Source organism: Penicillium coprophilum (genome assembly GCF_028826855.1).
Source record: "Penicillium coprophilum strain IBT 35676 chromosome Unknown utg000006l_segment0_segment0, whole genome shotgun sequence".
In the NCBI taxonomy this organism is placed as follows: domain Eukaryota; kingdom Fungi; phylum Ascomycota; class Eurotiomycetes; order Eurotiales; family Aspergillaceae; genus Penicillium; species Penicillium coprophilum.
The window spans coordinates 1,878,896-1,894,323 of NW_026622725.1; the positions used below are offsets into that span (position 1 = coordinate 1,878,896).

Here is a 15,428-nt window from a genome sequence, read left to right on the forward strand (position 1 = left end):
AACTGAAAGGGGGAGAGACACCAAGTGAGAATGAAACAAGGCAACCATCTATATGACAAGTGCAACCCAAACCAAAAACATGCGCAATATCGAAACACAAATCGCCATATTCATATCAATTACAAGCCTTCACTCTTCTTCGCCTCCTTGGACTCGGGGATCTTCTCGGCGCGCGCACCTTCCACCATGGCCTCCTTGGCCTCGGCAGACTGCTTAGCACCATCGGCTGCGGCCTCAATCTTGGCCTCCTCCTTCTCGTCAATATCCTCGATATCCTTAGGCGCAGAAACACCCTTGCCTTCGTTCTCGCTGTTCTGCTTACTCTCCTCCTCGATCAGATCTTCCTGCTCCTTGATAACCTCAAGACGTTGCTTGTTGGTAGCAGCACCCTCGGCATTGTGGACCTCGAGTTCGATCTCGTGGAACAACTCCTCGGGAATGCTGGAGAGCACGGACTTGAGCGCATCAATTTGTGATGCCATCTCAGACTCCTTGCCAGCCTGCGTGTACAGGTAGGCATTGCTCAAGACCAACAAAGTTGAGGGAACGCCCTGCTTAAGACGCAGCTCGAGCCACATACCAAGATCCTCACGCAGGCGCGCGGGGGAAACGCCGTGTGTGCGGATTCCGCGCGAGGCGCTAGCCATCTGCAGCTCTGGGACGGAGAGGGAATCAACGCCCTCGTAGAAGATCGCACGGTCATCACGCTTGATCTGACGCATCCGGTGTCGAATGGTGTACCGGAGCATGGCGTCCGTACCGAAGGAGTTCAGGTTCATGTAGCGGCAAATACCAACCAACTGGGGTCGAGACAGGTTGTCAAGGGTCAGATCATCTTTGAAAACCTTGCAAACCTTGATGATGTCCTCTGTTGAGGGCGTTTCACCAGTAGTGCGGATTTTGCGGAAAAAGTCTGTGAATTCGTCGTTCTTGACTGTGCTGGCAGTTAAAGGTAGACCGGTCTCCCGTAGGGTGTTGCGTAAGAACCCAGAAACTTCCTTGCGAGTCGAGCTAAGGTTCAAGGCCTTGGTGTCGCGAGCCTTCTGCCCCTCGTAGGTGCTGGGGAGCATGTTGGGGAAAATCTTGAGGGCGACGGGGAGCAAGAGCTCGGCAAAGGGAACGATGAGGAACATCGAAAATGGAACCAGGCGTCCCAGATCCTTTGTGGTACGTTGGAGCTACAAACAAACCTCAAGTTAGCCATATAGTACAAAATATCGGGATATTCCTAGTGGCGCAAGCCTACCTGGCGGTGCTCTCGGCGACTGAGCTCATAACCACCGGCCATCTTCAATGCCAGCCTCGAACTAATCTTGACCTCAGTAGCAAGCAGCTTTGTGCCATCCCAGTAGTGCTGCAACTCTTTCTTGACCTTTTGCCCAAGCGTCAACTTTTTCGCGCTCTTCTTCTCGGCCGACTTCTGCTCCTCCGGGTTTGTCTTTGCAATAACACCGGCAGGCTTGCTAACGGCTGGTTGTGTCTCGGCGGGCTGGGTCGTGGAAGTCGTAGATTGTGACTGCGTGGTCTGGTCTTGCGGGATCGGCTTCTTAGCTTGCTCGGCATTGAACCCGGGGGGAGGGTAGTTCTGAGAAGAGTTGTTCGATGTGGATTGCTCGGTCGAATATCCACGCTGTGGGATCAGAATGGCAAGCGCCGAGACTTGAGATGGCAGGCCGCGGCCATTTCGCAGTAGGCCGCGGGCTGCAACGGAGGCCGGACTCAGTGCATTGGAACGACTACGGTCTGCCAGGAGGAATACGTCAGTAACTGTCATCATCATTTACTTCACTGAGGTTCTGCAACACTTACTTATCAGTGCAGACCGGAAAGCAGGTGTTCCGCGGACCAATCCGGTCGATCTCATCGTAGCGGACATTTGCGGAAATGTTAGACGAAAAAGTAAGTGCTTGAAGCAGCGAGACAAGAAGAGTGTAGGCGCAGCAACGAAACAAGTAATCAATCCTAATGTCCACGGGATGAGCCAAAGATAAAATAAAGTAAATCACAATAATAAATGGTAACAAAAGTTTGGAATGTCTTGGAACCGGTTCCGATGAGAGATGTTGTGATGTACTGCCGCAGTCATCTTGCACGTGACAGCCGGATACCGCCTCGGGTTTTGCTCGGGGTTAAACAGATCTCCGGACATTTCGGCGCATTCATTGTGGCAAATTATTGTTTGTATCAATCTAAACTAATTTTGTACATACATACTAAAGAAAACTCGCTCAACGTGGGGGCCATCGAAACTTGACAAAAAAAGGAACCGGTAGTCGGGGTATATAAAGCCTGCCCAAACGATGACAATGAGAGAGAACGTCCAGCATGGTTCAAATTCGCTCTTGAAGAACAGAGTCCTTGTTCGAATTACCCTCCACGACATCATTAGAGGAGACCTCTGCAGTATCCAGCAAGGGGATTCGATCGATGCTCGATCGCTTCTCCCCGCTATGTTCATTGACGGCATCACTGATAGGACTAGGCTCAGCAAGAAGTGGAGGACTAGTTGCACCCTCGGGAGAGCTCTGCCAACGTGCAACATCTGTCTTAAGCTGTTCCAACTCCTTTTGGAAGCGCTTTCCGAAGACATCAATGTAGTAAGTTGCTCCATTGTGGATGCTCCAGACAAATAGCGCAGACATGAACAAAGCACTGGCCCATTTGGACCAGAACCAGATCGGACAGGGGATCATTGTAGACAAAGCAAACGCGTACTGGATAAACATGAAGCATGGCTCTTGCAGCGACTCGGGCAGACTCAGCACAAATCGTCCAATCCACGTCTTGGAGTATGACTTGCGCAGCCAGGTGAAGCTGGTCGGGCGACCCGCTGCGATTTTATCGCGGCGGCGCACGGTGATTAAAAAGTGATACATGAGCTGCCACACCAAATACGGGGCTGTGGACCAGAGTATCATAGCACCAAGACCATAATGCTCAGGGTCCCCGGGCTGACTAAACTTGATGTTGTAGACAGCAGGAAAACGTTCCTTGAGTTTTTCAACCGGTGTCAGGTGTACGATGCAGTGCAAAGTTACGGGTGGCATAATGTGAATGAAGAGACTGCAGAGACAAGATGAGCAAACGGACTTAATTCCTTCTTTCAGTGGCGAACGTACCTTGTAACCTTGTCTATACTGTGGAATACCATAGAGTTGCGCCACATGGCGATTGCAGCCGCATTGTTTCCGAAGGTCAAACAGAAAGTGCTGATGAAAAGCCGTTTCGAGTTTGGGAAGACCCAAATACTCAGCATGCAAAGCAAATTGACAAAATAGCAGAGATCGGCCAAGAAGTAGTGATAGCCCTTGGCATGGTATGTGAAGTAGCGGATGGGCATGAAATATGCCAGCTGGGCGCTAAACCAGATGTAAAAGTACTCCGGGCAAGCGCCGATCAGGTAGCCGCTGATGAAGATATTGAGCACACCAGCGATAAAGGACATCTTCTCCCGGATCGTGACAGTCGCCGTCTCGCTCCATTGCTTGCCCAGGCGTTCTACACCCTGCTTCATTCGAGAACGGTATTTTTCTAGCTTCTCGTCGGCGGTCGGTGCCCGGCGCTTCCATTCATCCATAACCCGATCTTTAGCGTTCAATGAGGACGACTTGAGCTTCTCCCGCTGTTTTCGCACCTTGTCCCTTTGCATGGCGATAGCCTGCTGCCATTTCTCTAAGCGCTGCGAGAGCTGGATGTTGTCGAGTAGGTCGAAAATAGTCAGCTTATCCAGCGGTGGAAATGACTCCCAGTCCTCCTGGTACGAGCTACTATTTGAGAAAGAACCGTTGCGCGACAGACTTCCGGGGGATGTGGGAGGAGAGCTGAATTCATCGTTGTCGGCAAAGTCGTCTGAAGGGAAGGGGACATCGATCTCGTCCAGGCCTGGCGTGGAGACCAGCGGCTCAGCTGACATTTTGAGATTGGAAATTCTTCTCGAGGTGGTGCTTTCGATCAAAAATTTTTGCTGAAAAGAGAGTATCGTCGGACCGTCCCGAGGCTCGGAATATTGGCGACTGAGGAAACGATTGAATGTTAGCATTCCCATAGTTACAGCAAGCCCAAAGAGTACAGCTTAGTAGATATGTCTCAGACATGCGTTCTCAGAGCATGTAGGCATTATATAGACAGGATAGACAATTAAATAGACAGCTACTTCAGTAGATCACGTCTTTGTTGGACTCACAGGGCGAGGACGAACTGTGGTTGGCGATCCACAAAGTAAACTCTGGACTCGCTAACACATGACACGAAACCAGCGATACAGAGCTGCTGCTTTGACAGCCACGGGGGTGAGAGGTACCTGGACAAGAGCGAGCAAGAAGTTGAGAAGTTGATGTGTGCTTGTGACGTGGGAGGTGGTTGGACGTAGCTGTGCTGGGGGATCGTCATGTGGATCCAATCAATTGTCTTGGTCCAGGTGTGTTGCCGCCTGAGGCAGAAAGTTTTATAGTTCTTTTGCTCTCGATTGCTCTACTTGCACTGTTCTCATGTAATGCTGACCCATATATAATTTGATCTATTAATCTGTTGCACATTGCCTCTGACTTCTCGTATACGAAATTTGGGTGACAAACTTTCCCTAGTGAAGAAAAAAAAATATAGTATAGAACGAACAACCAGCGAAACCCCATATCCATGTCCAACCAAACGCTCACAAACTCCCGGTTGATACTAGTAAAAGAAAGAGAGGGAATGGATTATAACAAAATCAATATCCAAACTGCGACGTAGGGTTGGCTTGTGACCAGAACCCAGGGCCCTTATCGGATACAAACTGCTGCGGGTAGTACCCAGAGAGATAACTCGGATCTGGATGCATAGATTTTGTGACATTTGAGGATTCGAGGGGTGGGATTACATGGACCGATGGTGCCATATTCATCGGGTAGCCGAAACTGCCTGTCGGGCTGTGTGGACCACTTGATTCGCTGGTGGTGGGTGAGAGGGGACTCTGCGAGTGATGTGGCTTTGAGTCATCTTCTTCCAGCGTGGAAACTCCGGTCTCATTACTTGCATCATGGATGTCATGCTCAGCCTCGATCACAGACGACGTTACCGGCGCTGCGTGTGCACGGGATGATAGTTCGTCACTGTCTTGGAATATTGCTTCTGGTAGATGCGTTTGTGTTACCTGAATCAAGGTGTTGGCGTCTATAGTGACAAAATACAGACATGATTAGTGGAACTGCTGGTTGGATGTGATGCCAGGATAGGGTGGCACATACCGATTTCGCCATCCAGAAACTGCTCTTCCATCCGTCTTACAAAGTAGATCTCATCTAGAACCTGCAGTCGGTGGGCAGGGGTGATCTGACGTCTCACGTCTTGGCCAGCATCTCGCAGTTTGTCCGTTGTGACTCCGTGGCTATCTTTTAGCTCGCAGAGGATGTGGACAAGAAGTCGCAGTCGGTCTATTGTCGATTAGTATTCATGATCGTCTCATATCAATGCCGAAAGAGTAATGCTCACCAGGCTTGAGCAGATGATCAGGCTCCTTGTGTAAGACACCAGCGGGCCACCACGCCGGCTTAGTGAACTCCGGGTCAACACGTTGTGAAACACCGGCAATAACCCTGCGTCCATTGTACGGATAATGAACCTGCTTCCTCGGTTCGACAAGCTTAATGTAAGATTTCGCAATGGCGCGGCAGTTGAGCTGCTGGAAATCCTCGAATGCTTTTTCGTAGTACCGTCGCAGCAGTGCCCGGTTACCGACACGAAGAACAGTCCGCCCAGGTGGAGGTGTGATAGGCGGCGGTGAGCTAGATTTTGGTCGAGACTTGAGCATGCCACTGGCACGCTTTGACTTTTTGCGGCTTTGTTGTGACGACCATTGGAACGGGATCATCTCGGCCTGTCTCGCCTGACCGGCTGGCCCCCATCCCGAAGATGGTTGCCCGTCCCAAGAGTGGGGTGCTTGAGTTGGGTCTGCCAGAAGACAAAAAAAAGTCAGTTTTGCTGCTCGGGAATTTGAACTCTAGCGGTCTGGCTCACTTGTGAACTGTGGGTTGGTCTGTGGGGTCTGGCCAGTCATTTCTATGAATCGGTCTGTAACATCTGGTGTGAAGATAGCGCCTTCACAGCCTGCAATTGAGGGCGATGCTTGTAGTTGCCACTGACCATTATGGTCAAGGTATATCATGGCAAAATGCGGGTGTGTATATTCGGCTGTTTGAGGTTGTTTAGGAGTGATTGACTATTTGATCATTAGCCCAACTTGATACTTGTCAACCTTCTGTGGTGCAATTGGGAAGTTTGATTACCATGTTCATCGGTGGTGGCTGCGGGATGCACGTATCAGAGTGTCTTCGCTCTAGTACCTCTCCACCGAATGGATATCCACGATTCATATCCATGTCGTGGGATAATAAGCAACCTAAATTCACAAGATTCAGGCCGAGGGGTCACTTTGCTCGTAGTAAAATGCAAGCACAAAGTACAAAGAATAAATGATACGGCGGAGCTCGACGGCGTTAATTAATAGAAACAAGAGACACCCTATGAACCAGGGTAGACGCAGCTTGCCGATGGATAATGAATCCGGAACCATTCGATCAGGGGCAGGATCCCAGGCGAGATAAATACGGGATATCTATCCAACGCCAAACCCCGAGTATTGGCAGAACTCCACATGACGATGTCCCCTGAAAGTACGAATCGGTTTGCTGATGCAAGGAAAAATGAATAGCTGCAAAAGTGAGCGTGGTGGCAATACGAAAGCTTCCGTATCATTTCTTCCTGCATGTTCTCATTGGATCATCCACTTCTGCCCCTTTGTAAAGTGTCGATGGGTCGAGTCCGTTCTGCGCATTGACACTTAGGGCTGTGATCCATGAGTGTCACATAACCTTGTATGGTCTGTCGGCGGGTCCGAGATCCCCTTAGAACGTCTCAACTTCTTAAAAGGAGAACGAGAACAGCCACAATCGCCATAACAAATGAACTTCTCCATATCTATCCAAATCCCTCATTTTTCCCCATCTGACTTGCAGATCTGCAGCAAGCCGTTGTACCCATTTCTTGCCGCAATACCGAGACACCTTGACCATTATCCATAGACTATCGAACCAAAGTGTTTCATCGCAATAACACCCACTGACCCGGTGGAAGCATTTCTCCAATCGATCCTCATCGGCGATCCCCTGGAGCACATCAGCCACAGATAAAGAAGAGCGGTCATCAACGCCTCTGAGATCACCTGCTGCAAGCCAAGAGAGGCTAATGGATCACTGACTAACGTATCTTGGAGGGGAGTCTCTCCCAACATCTATGGATCTCCTCCGTATGGATACTTCCCTCAGTGTAATCCTAGGCTTTTTTTCACCTCGCGCATCTCCGATTCAATGGCCTTTTCCTTTCTTTTTTCTTTGAGAATTTGTAAGTATGGCTTTCAGACCATATTTAACTCGGGCGCTTGGTCCATTGTCCGTGCCCTTCTCCAACCTAATCTGAAACGAAAGGAAAATCTGGAGAGAAAATCTTTTCCGTCGAGACAATCTTGAGCTTGTTTTCAAGTTTGTCCTTCCGGGATGCCAAACCTGCGATAATATTCCCGAGAAAAGCAACCCTCAAATTATGTCTATTTTGACCTACTTCTCAGTGCTTCCTTTTTTTCCCCCCAACACATGGATACACTTGAGGCATGTACTCCGTATCGAAGCGCCACTAGCATGGGTGTTTAGTCGCCGATTCCAAATTTTGCTGCGGCATCGTGCATAACCGGACTGGAAATCCGGAGCTAGTGTCGAAGCATTGCCAATGTCATTATCTGTAGGGTGTACGGGATAGCCATAACGAGGGAGAGTCCAGAGGTTAATTGGATTTGAGCCACCATTGGGATCGGTTCCCTGTTCCCGGATCGACAGCGTCTACTGGGAGCGGGGGACCCATCTCGAAGGTCTAGCATTGGGAATTTAATCGCCTTCAATTTAGGTATTTCTTTTTTTGAGACTATACCCAGTCGCCAACAATCGAAGAAAAAAAAAAAAAAAAAAGGTCATGATTAGCTCACGCCAGGATCTCGGCCTCTGGCGGCAGCGGGCTGCAGCTGTAGAGGCCCAATGTTATGAGGTAGTGTTTCCCCACCGTCTCTTTGGTCTCTTTGTCTTTTTGCTTTTGTTTTTTAGGGGGCTGGTATTGCTATTTGGGCTAGGCCCACTCACACGGAAAATGTAACCGGGCCAGTTTGTTCGATCCTATTTGATGAGTCTACAAGCTGTCGTGCGATATACCGGTACTCCCAAATTCACTTGATATTGCAATAAGACATACTCCGTACAGAAGACCGAGATCTTTGGTCTCGAGTCACCACTTGAGTAGTAAGATCGGCTTTTTTTTATAGCTTTTCTTGATATCTTTCCATCTGTCCTATGAGTTGACGCCCAAAGGTTCTTGAATGATGGTCGACACTCCTTTCCAGGCAGCGCTATTACCATTGACAAAAGCAAGAAAAGAGTCGGCAAAAAAAAAGCAAAATTAATTCCACGCCAGTCAATAACACGGGGCTAGGCACATACTTTTTACCACTTAGACGCCAAGTCGCAAACATGTGCACATCACCCTCTCCTGAGCCGCATTGGCTCCAAGCCCTGTAGTACCCAAGGGTGCACAAACCCCACACAAGAATCGAATACAAAGCCTCTCAACAAGTGGCGTGGAAAAGACATGCGTCCCTTGCGTATATCAGTGGGGCGCCGTAACACATAAGCGATGATCAACGGAATACATACGGAGTACGGAGTACGCAGCACAATATTACAGTTCATTCTATGATTGTACTCGTTATTCTTTACATTGTAGACTATTTCTCCTGAGCATGGCTACATTATACAAAATACGCATAAGCAGATCACTATCTGCCCGTTCAGCATAGCCACTACACGCCAGTGGTCATGGACGGAGTACGGAGTACGGAGTACATACTCTTATCGTCGCACGACATCGCGAAGAATGGCATATTTGAAAATACTGCTTCGCTTTGCCTTTCATGCTTCTGAACGAAACATCCAGCGTCCCTACTGTAAGCTTACATTACGCAATGTCATTTGGCATATAGGAATATGTACCTCTCCGCGGGTGGTACTCCCGGTGCTCCCGCTGGTTAACATTCCGTTGCCGTTGCTAGCTGGGTGCAGATGGCTATATCCTGGTACCAGGATATAGATGCAGAAAACATGCATTATTGGGAACTTTGACCTCGGGTGGTCTCCCTGGTGTCCGGGTGGTTGACATTGGGCATGATTTGCAATGTTCCTTGGGGTTACAGTGCCAGTTATTTGGATGGTGGCGGTGACTATACCCCAGTAGACTGCACCTGGTGACTCTGTTGCTCTTCTCACCGTACTTGGCGTCGGGTTTGAAGTAAGATTAGAGCTATGGACTAGGTACTCCGGACCCGAACCTTGGTGCTATTCTTAGTGGCTACTGGTTCCCTCGCTCTCGCTTTCGGCCACTTTCCTTAAATATTGCCACTTGGAGGGGAATCATGGGAAAGCCTAGAATTGATTCGACCTCGGATCATAGATAAGGGGTTATCTAGACGTGCCCGAAGTCAGAAAGTCGGGGTGAAACACACCAGTCACAGTAGGCCGGGGACTACGGAGCATAAACAAAGAGATACAGTACAGCACCGGCCGGAATCTGCCTTGAACATATCCCTGTAGGTCTTTAATTGAGCCTTCTTTCCAAATACCTTCCAGATTCTTTTACGCCATACCTAATTAAGCTCAATTCTAAGCCCTCTACGCGCATCAATTTGTCATTTAAATTAAATTATTAGACGTGACTCGGTTGCCTTCTTGTTCCAGGTGCTCGCCACTCAATCAATGACTCGCTCTCTATTTAGTCCACAGGCCACGGGCAGTTTACTGAAGCACGGAGTAGTTTTGCACGAGTCAGTGTCTGATTTCCCAATACGCCACTACTTCGCTTTCAGCAACATATCTCAATGCATTGATTTTCGCCCCTTTTTTCTCCCGCAGTTCGATCGTCAAGTTTTCAAACATTTCTATGTGTGCAGTTGTGAAGTGTCCATCAATAATCTTTTCATGCGTTGGCTAATGCGTGGTCACAGTTACTTCGAAGAGCTCGAACTGGAAAGGACTTTGATAATTCCACAACCAAGCCCCTTTATACAACTGAAGCCGGCTACAGTCTTGATGTTGATATTGAGCAAGCACCCAGCCATAGAGGTTATTAAATCATGATTGACGTAGGGATGTCGCAGACATACCACTTCTCACGCACATATCGTGATCATCGTCTGCCTAAATATATTTTCCCGGCCTCTTACATTACTTGTAGTTTCACATGAGTAGCTGTCGGATACCATAGGCATCCATGCCCGATATAGATCAACCCTAGCAAACATCATGACGTAGGACCATGTTTGGCAGTATAAATGGGGTCTCAGTATTCCATTCCCACTTGATGTCTCTTTTCCCCCAGTCTTACTTTTAGATCGAGAATATCATCATTACCCTTATCATCAGCAGCCGATAGGGCGCTAGAAACAGCCAGTTGTAGTCCGAAAATTTCCGTTTCCCACCTAATGATCATTCAGTTTTTTTTAACTCCAATCGCACACACTTTACTACTTCATGTGATAAGGCTGCGAGAACGAAATATATACTACGAGATATATGGACAATCCTCTGCCTCAACTGGACTTTACTGGGGTGTTCAAAGAATACAAGAGGCAGTAGTTAGATGTGCGCTTATTAGCAAATAGGGATGTAATAGGTTGAAAATATTCCATCTTCATTTGCCACTACATATACTCCCTTGCCTATCTTGGGCACATGTACTCATCATCCCACGACTGGAACGATCTCGTCTTCATAGCCACCTCTCCCCCTAGCTATCATTCATGCACCCAGACTCCTTTATCTTTTTAGAGTAAGCACGGCAGGCCTCCACGGTAGGGTATTGTAGTCACCACCAGCATTTGGATCCAGCCCCTGGTAGAGGAATTGCAAGTTGCATGGATCGATGGTCATTGTTTGGTCAGGGTTGGTTCGAACTAAGTCACCGTGACTGATGCTGTTGGTCCAGGCTGCACCGCTATTGGCTTTCCCAGCAAAGGGGTTGCTCTCGCTTGCTGCTTGCGCGGTCCACGAACCGCCGAGACTGTTGGAGGTGAATGAACGGAAATACCGCCCTTGGGACCCAATTGCCTCGACAATCATCAAGTACTTGTTCTGACCTTTGACAGTGTACACTTGAACTGCCTCGAAAAGGTTGTTCTGAGTATCACTGAGTATCACCTCTGAATTTGTTCCAAAGTTTCCAGGGAAATTGCCGATGGGCATGCTGGTGCGATAGATCTTGCCGTTGTCTCCCGCAAAGAAAAGGTACATATGCGTAGAATCGCCGATGAGGGTCTGATCAATGGCGCCAGTACTGGAGCCAGTGATCTTTCCAGAAAAGAGGGCTTGCTCAGATGACCATCCATTGGCATTGGTAGGATCACTTGAAGTTCGATAGGTAAACGTGCTCGAGCCCCATTGATAGGCGAGAATCCAAACATTCTTTGGCTGGAAGTAAAACAAAGTTGGCGCAACGGCTGAAAAGCTCATTCCGACCTGGCTTGCGGTTGCCATGCCAGACCAATCTGAAAAAGCGCCGAAGCTCATCGAGCTGTACTTCCCACTTGCGTCACTGGTTGATGCATAGACAATGTGTTTGTTGTTGAAAACCACAGTGGTGAAGTCCTTAAGTGAGGTCCATCCAGACTTGGGATTCGCCAGAGCGCCAGTCGATGTCCAACTGTAAGTCGACGGGAGTGCGCAGTCGGCGATGGCAACTGGCACTGTTGCGAGCAACAAGATGCAAGATGAAGCCAAGCCAGCTTCCCACTTGAATAATCTCATTGTCGTTAAGATTCTAGTCTGCGATGGGTCTGTCTGATTGAAGACCTGAAGTAGAAATCCAGAGCACCTGAGCCGGAGCTGAGGTTGTTTAAATAATCCAAGTATGGTCTATAAATTGAATTGTTGGCCGGGTGAAATGAATCAATCCAAGTCCTTATTTTCAATAGTAAAATCTAGAACATTTCAATTGGGAAAAAACATCTCTTGGTATGTCGTTTGATTTGCTGCCTCCACAACACTGGCCCAGGATAGACCACCTTAGCCATCAACATCACACTCCATCGGACTATTCCCCTCTTTGGAAATAGGTGGCAACATGAGCTTCCCATCAACTTAGCCATTGCAACCTCGATTTCAGGCCGAGGCTGGGTAAATGCATCAAAGATTCTGTCAATCTAGTCGGGTTTATCGATAACAATGCGGATGGACTAATTTCTTACTGATCCATCATCTTCACACAGCTGTTTCACTACAAAACAGACTAGTCTCTACCAATTTCTACTTGGTGGATATTATGCTCTAGGTGTGGATGGCGCCTTGCCGATAGCTCCTTTAAGAACTTCAGAAGCAATAACATTTTAAAGATGTCTTAGGGAGCCTGGGAGAGAGAAAAATTGCATATACTTGAAAACGGGGTTACCATGGCGAAGTTCGAGCTACTTTGGACCTCGTGAAGACGATCGGCATCTCCACAGGTGGAGATCCCCTTTTAATTTCCTCCGACGTTCTTCTATTTCTTCAACGCAAGCCAAGCTTTGCCCTATGGTTACATGTCGGGCTGAGAACTTGCAATTAGCCTGCCTGAAAGGAGCTTGGCGGTTTGATAGTACTCAAAGTACAACTTGCTACCCCACGAATCATTCAGGATGAAGTCTACTATGTGAAACATTTAGCCTAAAAAATTGTTCAACTACTCTTATTGACTAGAATCTTGGATAAATAGGAAACGCCCGTTCCCCATCAGTGAAAGAGATAGATGATGCAGGCCCCGTTTTCCATCGGGAAAGGATCTCCCTTTTAGCTAACATCTCAACTATGAACGTCTCTTCCATAAGATATCTTGGCTTCTGTCCTGTATAAGTATCGTCTATGATCCTTCTCGTCGATGGATTCCGTGTACCACTCTCAATTCCACTTATCAACTTGGAAAAAAAATATCAACATGTTTCCCAATATGATCCCAATCAAAGCAGCTGCTCTAGCTTTGCTTTTCGCTGGTCCAGTGCTTTCTGGACCTATTGAAACCCGACAAGCCTCCAAGAGCATCGATGCCGTTTTCAAGGCTCATGGGAAGAAATATTTGGGAAACATAGGTGACCAGTATACCTTCAACAAGAACGCAAAGACCCCGGCAATCATCAAGGCCAACTTCGGTCAACTGACCCCCGAGAATAGTATGAAGTGGGATGCTACTGAGCGTGAGTGCAACTGCCTCGGGGTTATTAGACTAGCTTAAGCTGATTCCTAAAACAGCAACTCAAGGGAAGTTCTCCTTCACAGGCTCGGACTATCTAGTATGTACTCGACCTTTTCGATGGCAAATACTTATTTGCTCGGTTCTTACATACTCTAGGTCGACTTTGCCCAGTCAAATGGAAAGCTGATCCGTGGCCATACTCTCGGTAAGTTCTCTTGCAGTCCCGTAATGCATATAACAGGGAGCCTAACTCCTATAAGTGTGGCACTCCCAGCTTCCGGCTTGGGTTACGTCTATCTCAGACAAAACGACTCTGATCAATGTCATGAAGAACCACATTACCACGATGGTGAACCGTTACAAGGGCAAAATATATGCCTGGGTACGTTGCATCCATCCTATGAGTTCTACCAAGCTATATTACTAACCGAGCCAAGGACGTTGTGAATGAAATCTTCAACGAGGATGGCTCCCTACGTGACAGTGTTTTCTACAAAGTCATCGGTGAAGACTATGTGCGGATCGCTTTCGAAACAGCCCGTGCTGCAGACCCTAGTGCGAAGCTCTACATCAACGACTATAAGTGAGTTGCAGCACTCTAATTTTTTCATTTTGCATAGATTCTGATTTTACACAGCCTGGACTCCGCCTCTTATCCTAAGGTGAATGGTATGGTTACCCATGTCAAGAAATGGATTGCTGCTGGTATCCCAATCGACGGAATCGGTAAGATATCTATCATTGCACTTTATAGCATATGATTGCTCAGTCATTTATAGGCTCTCAGACTCACTTAAGTGCCGGCGGCGGTGCTGCGGTTGCTGGATAAGTACCTTGCTTCTTGCTCAATGAGAATTAGCTGACAGCCTTTCACAGCTCTAAATGCTCTAGCCGGTGCTGGGACGAAGGAGATCGCTGTGACTGAACTTGATATTGCTGGCGCCAGCTCTACTGATTATGTCAATGTGAGTTTTGAGAATGTCATATCTGGTATCGTTGACTCATGTCTATCTTTATAGGTTGCCAATGCTTGCCTGAACCAGCCAAAGTGTATTGGAATCACAGTTTGGGGGGTTGCTGATCCAGTAAATGCCCCTTTGTCCCTAACCAAAAAAGACTTTATATTAATATCACATGTTTTATTAGGATTCGTGGCGCTCCGAGTCGAGTCCACTACTCTTCGACGGGAACTACAGTCCGAAGGCTGCATACAACGCTATCGCAGCCCTCTAAGGAAGTGTTTTCGGTTTCTATCTGAAGGTACAAATTCTGTTGCCTGAGCAGGCTACAGCTCAGATTGAAGTGTCCAGATGATATGAAGACTCAAGATCCAAGGGCGGTGGAAAATAAGGAATCTAAGTAGGAACGAAGACTGTTATTGTCATCAGAGAGTTTCGTATTTCAAGAATGATAATCTCGCTTCATTGAAAGATTCGGAATATTCATCCTCGGTTACATTTAAATTAAGAAAATTGGTGTGAATGCACACTGGGAACTAGGTACGGAGTAGGGGATCGGTCCGGGCACCCATACTACATAGTGATACAGATTCCACCTTTTCAGGGCCCGTGGATATTATATTGGAGTCTGTTCATGATGAGAATTATTTCGAAAGGCATATATCTCTCTGCCTTTTTACTTCAATTGAATATGAGACTTGCGAAACAGCCCGACATAGGGTCCAACCTTGGAAAAAGTTTGAAAGAATATTTTGCAATATAAACTACAACATGGGCCATGTCAGATCATCCACATGGAGACATGCTCCGTATATTTGCCGTTTCAAGGAGATGAGTTTCCTGCAACGGTAGTTTGAGCATCGACATATGCCGAAGGGATCTTCACCCCGTCATATTCAACGCCGTTACCCCCGTCAAACTTCCCAAGACCAATCGGTAAAATAGACTACAATCACATGGCAAAGGCATTTGAACCAAAAGAGGTCTTTTCCCGGTGGTCTGGCTTGATGCAATGATTTTGGGGAAAATATTCTTTTTCGAGCTCATGGGCGCTCAGGTCCTTGGCTGCGTGATCTGGGCATTCTTCCGGCTAAAGATCATTCTGTGGGAGAGGCATTATGAGAGATGATCGTCTTGAATTTATCTTCTTTGTCCTGAAGGTAGGCTTTCAGCGTAGTATCT

General features: G+C 47.7%; 5 protein-coding genes across 5 annotated transcripts; 1 reads left to right on the forward strand and 4 right to left on the reverse strand.

Moving 5' to 3' along the window:
* Positions 1–119: 119 nt before the first annotated feature.
* On the reverse strand, positions 120–1,876 carry N7500_009668 (MRS7 family protein; the record flags this gene model as incomplete). Its single annotated transcript, XM_056680807.1, has 3 exons — positions 120–1,178; positions 1,247–1,767; positions 1,810–1,876. 3 exons carry the CDS (start codon positions 1,874–1,876, stop codon positions 120–122), a joined length of 1,647 nt encoding a protein of 548 aa, XP_056528189.1.
* A 454-nt stretch (positions 1,877–2,330) lies between these two features.
* On the reverse strand, positions 2,331–3,913 carry N7500_009669 (glycerophosphocholine acyltransferase; the record flags this gene model as incomplete). Its single annotated transcript, XM_056680808.1, has 2 exons — positions 2,331–3,063; positions 3,120–3,913. 2 exons carry the CDS (start codon positions 3,911–3,913, stop codon positions 2,331–2,333), a joined length of 1,527 nt encoding a protein of 508 aa, XP_056528190.1.
* Positions 3,914–4,708: 795 nt separating this feature from the next.
* On the reverse strand, positions 4,709–6,272 carry N7500_009670 (DUF2841 domain-containing protein; the record flags this gene model as incomplete). The annotated part of the gene is made up of 5 exons (XM_056680809.1): positions 4,709–5,151; positions 5,226–5,411; positions 5,470–5,928; positions 5,995–6,196; positions 6,264–6,272. 5 exons carry the CDS (start codon positions 6,270–6,272, stop codon positions 4,709–4,711), a joined length of 1,299 nt encoding a protein of 432 aa, XP_056528191.1.
* Positions 6,273–10,883: 4,611 nt separating this feature from the next.
* On the reverse strand, positions 10,884–11,870 carry N7500_009671 (uncharacterized protein; the record flags this gene model as incomplete). Its single annotated transcript, XM_056680810.1, has 1 exon — positions 10,884–11,870. The coding sequence occupies one exon, from the start codon at positions 11,868–11,870 to the stop codon at positions 10,884–10,886; it is 987 nt and encodes a 328-aa protein (XP_056528192.1).
* Positions 11,871–13,032: 1,162 nt separating this feature from the next.
* N7500_009672 (endo-1,4-beta-xylanase) lies at positions 13,033–14,520 on the forward strand (the record flags this gene model as incomplete). Its single annotated transcript, XM_056680811.1, has 10 exons — positions 13,033–13,288; positions 13,344–13,384; positions 13,444–13,492; positions 13,548–13,669; positions 13,725–13,870; positions 13,925–14,013; positions 14,067–14,096; positions 14,164–14,252; positions 14,307–14,372; positions 14,434–14,520. 10 exons carry the CDS (start codon positions 13,033–13,035, stop codon positions 14,518–14,520), a joined length of 975 nt encoding a protein of 324 aa, XP_056528193.1.
* Positions 14,521–15,428: the final 908 nt, after the last annotated feature.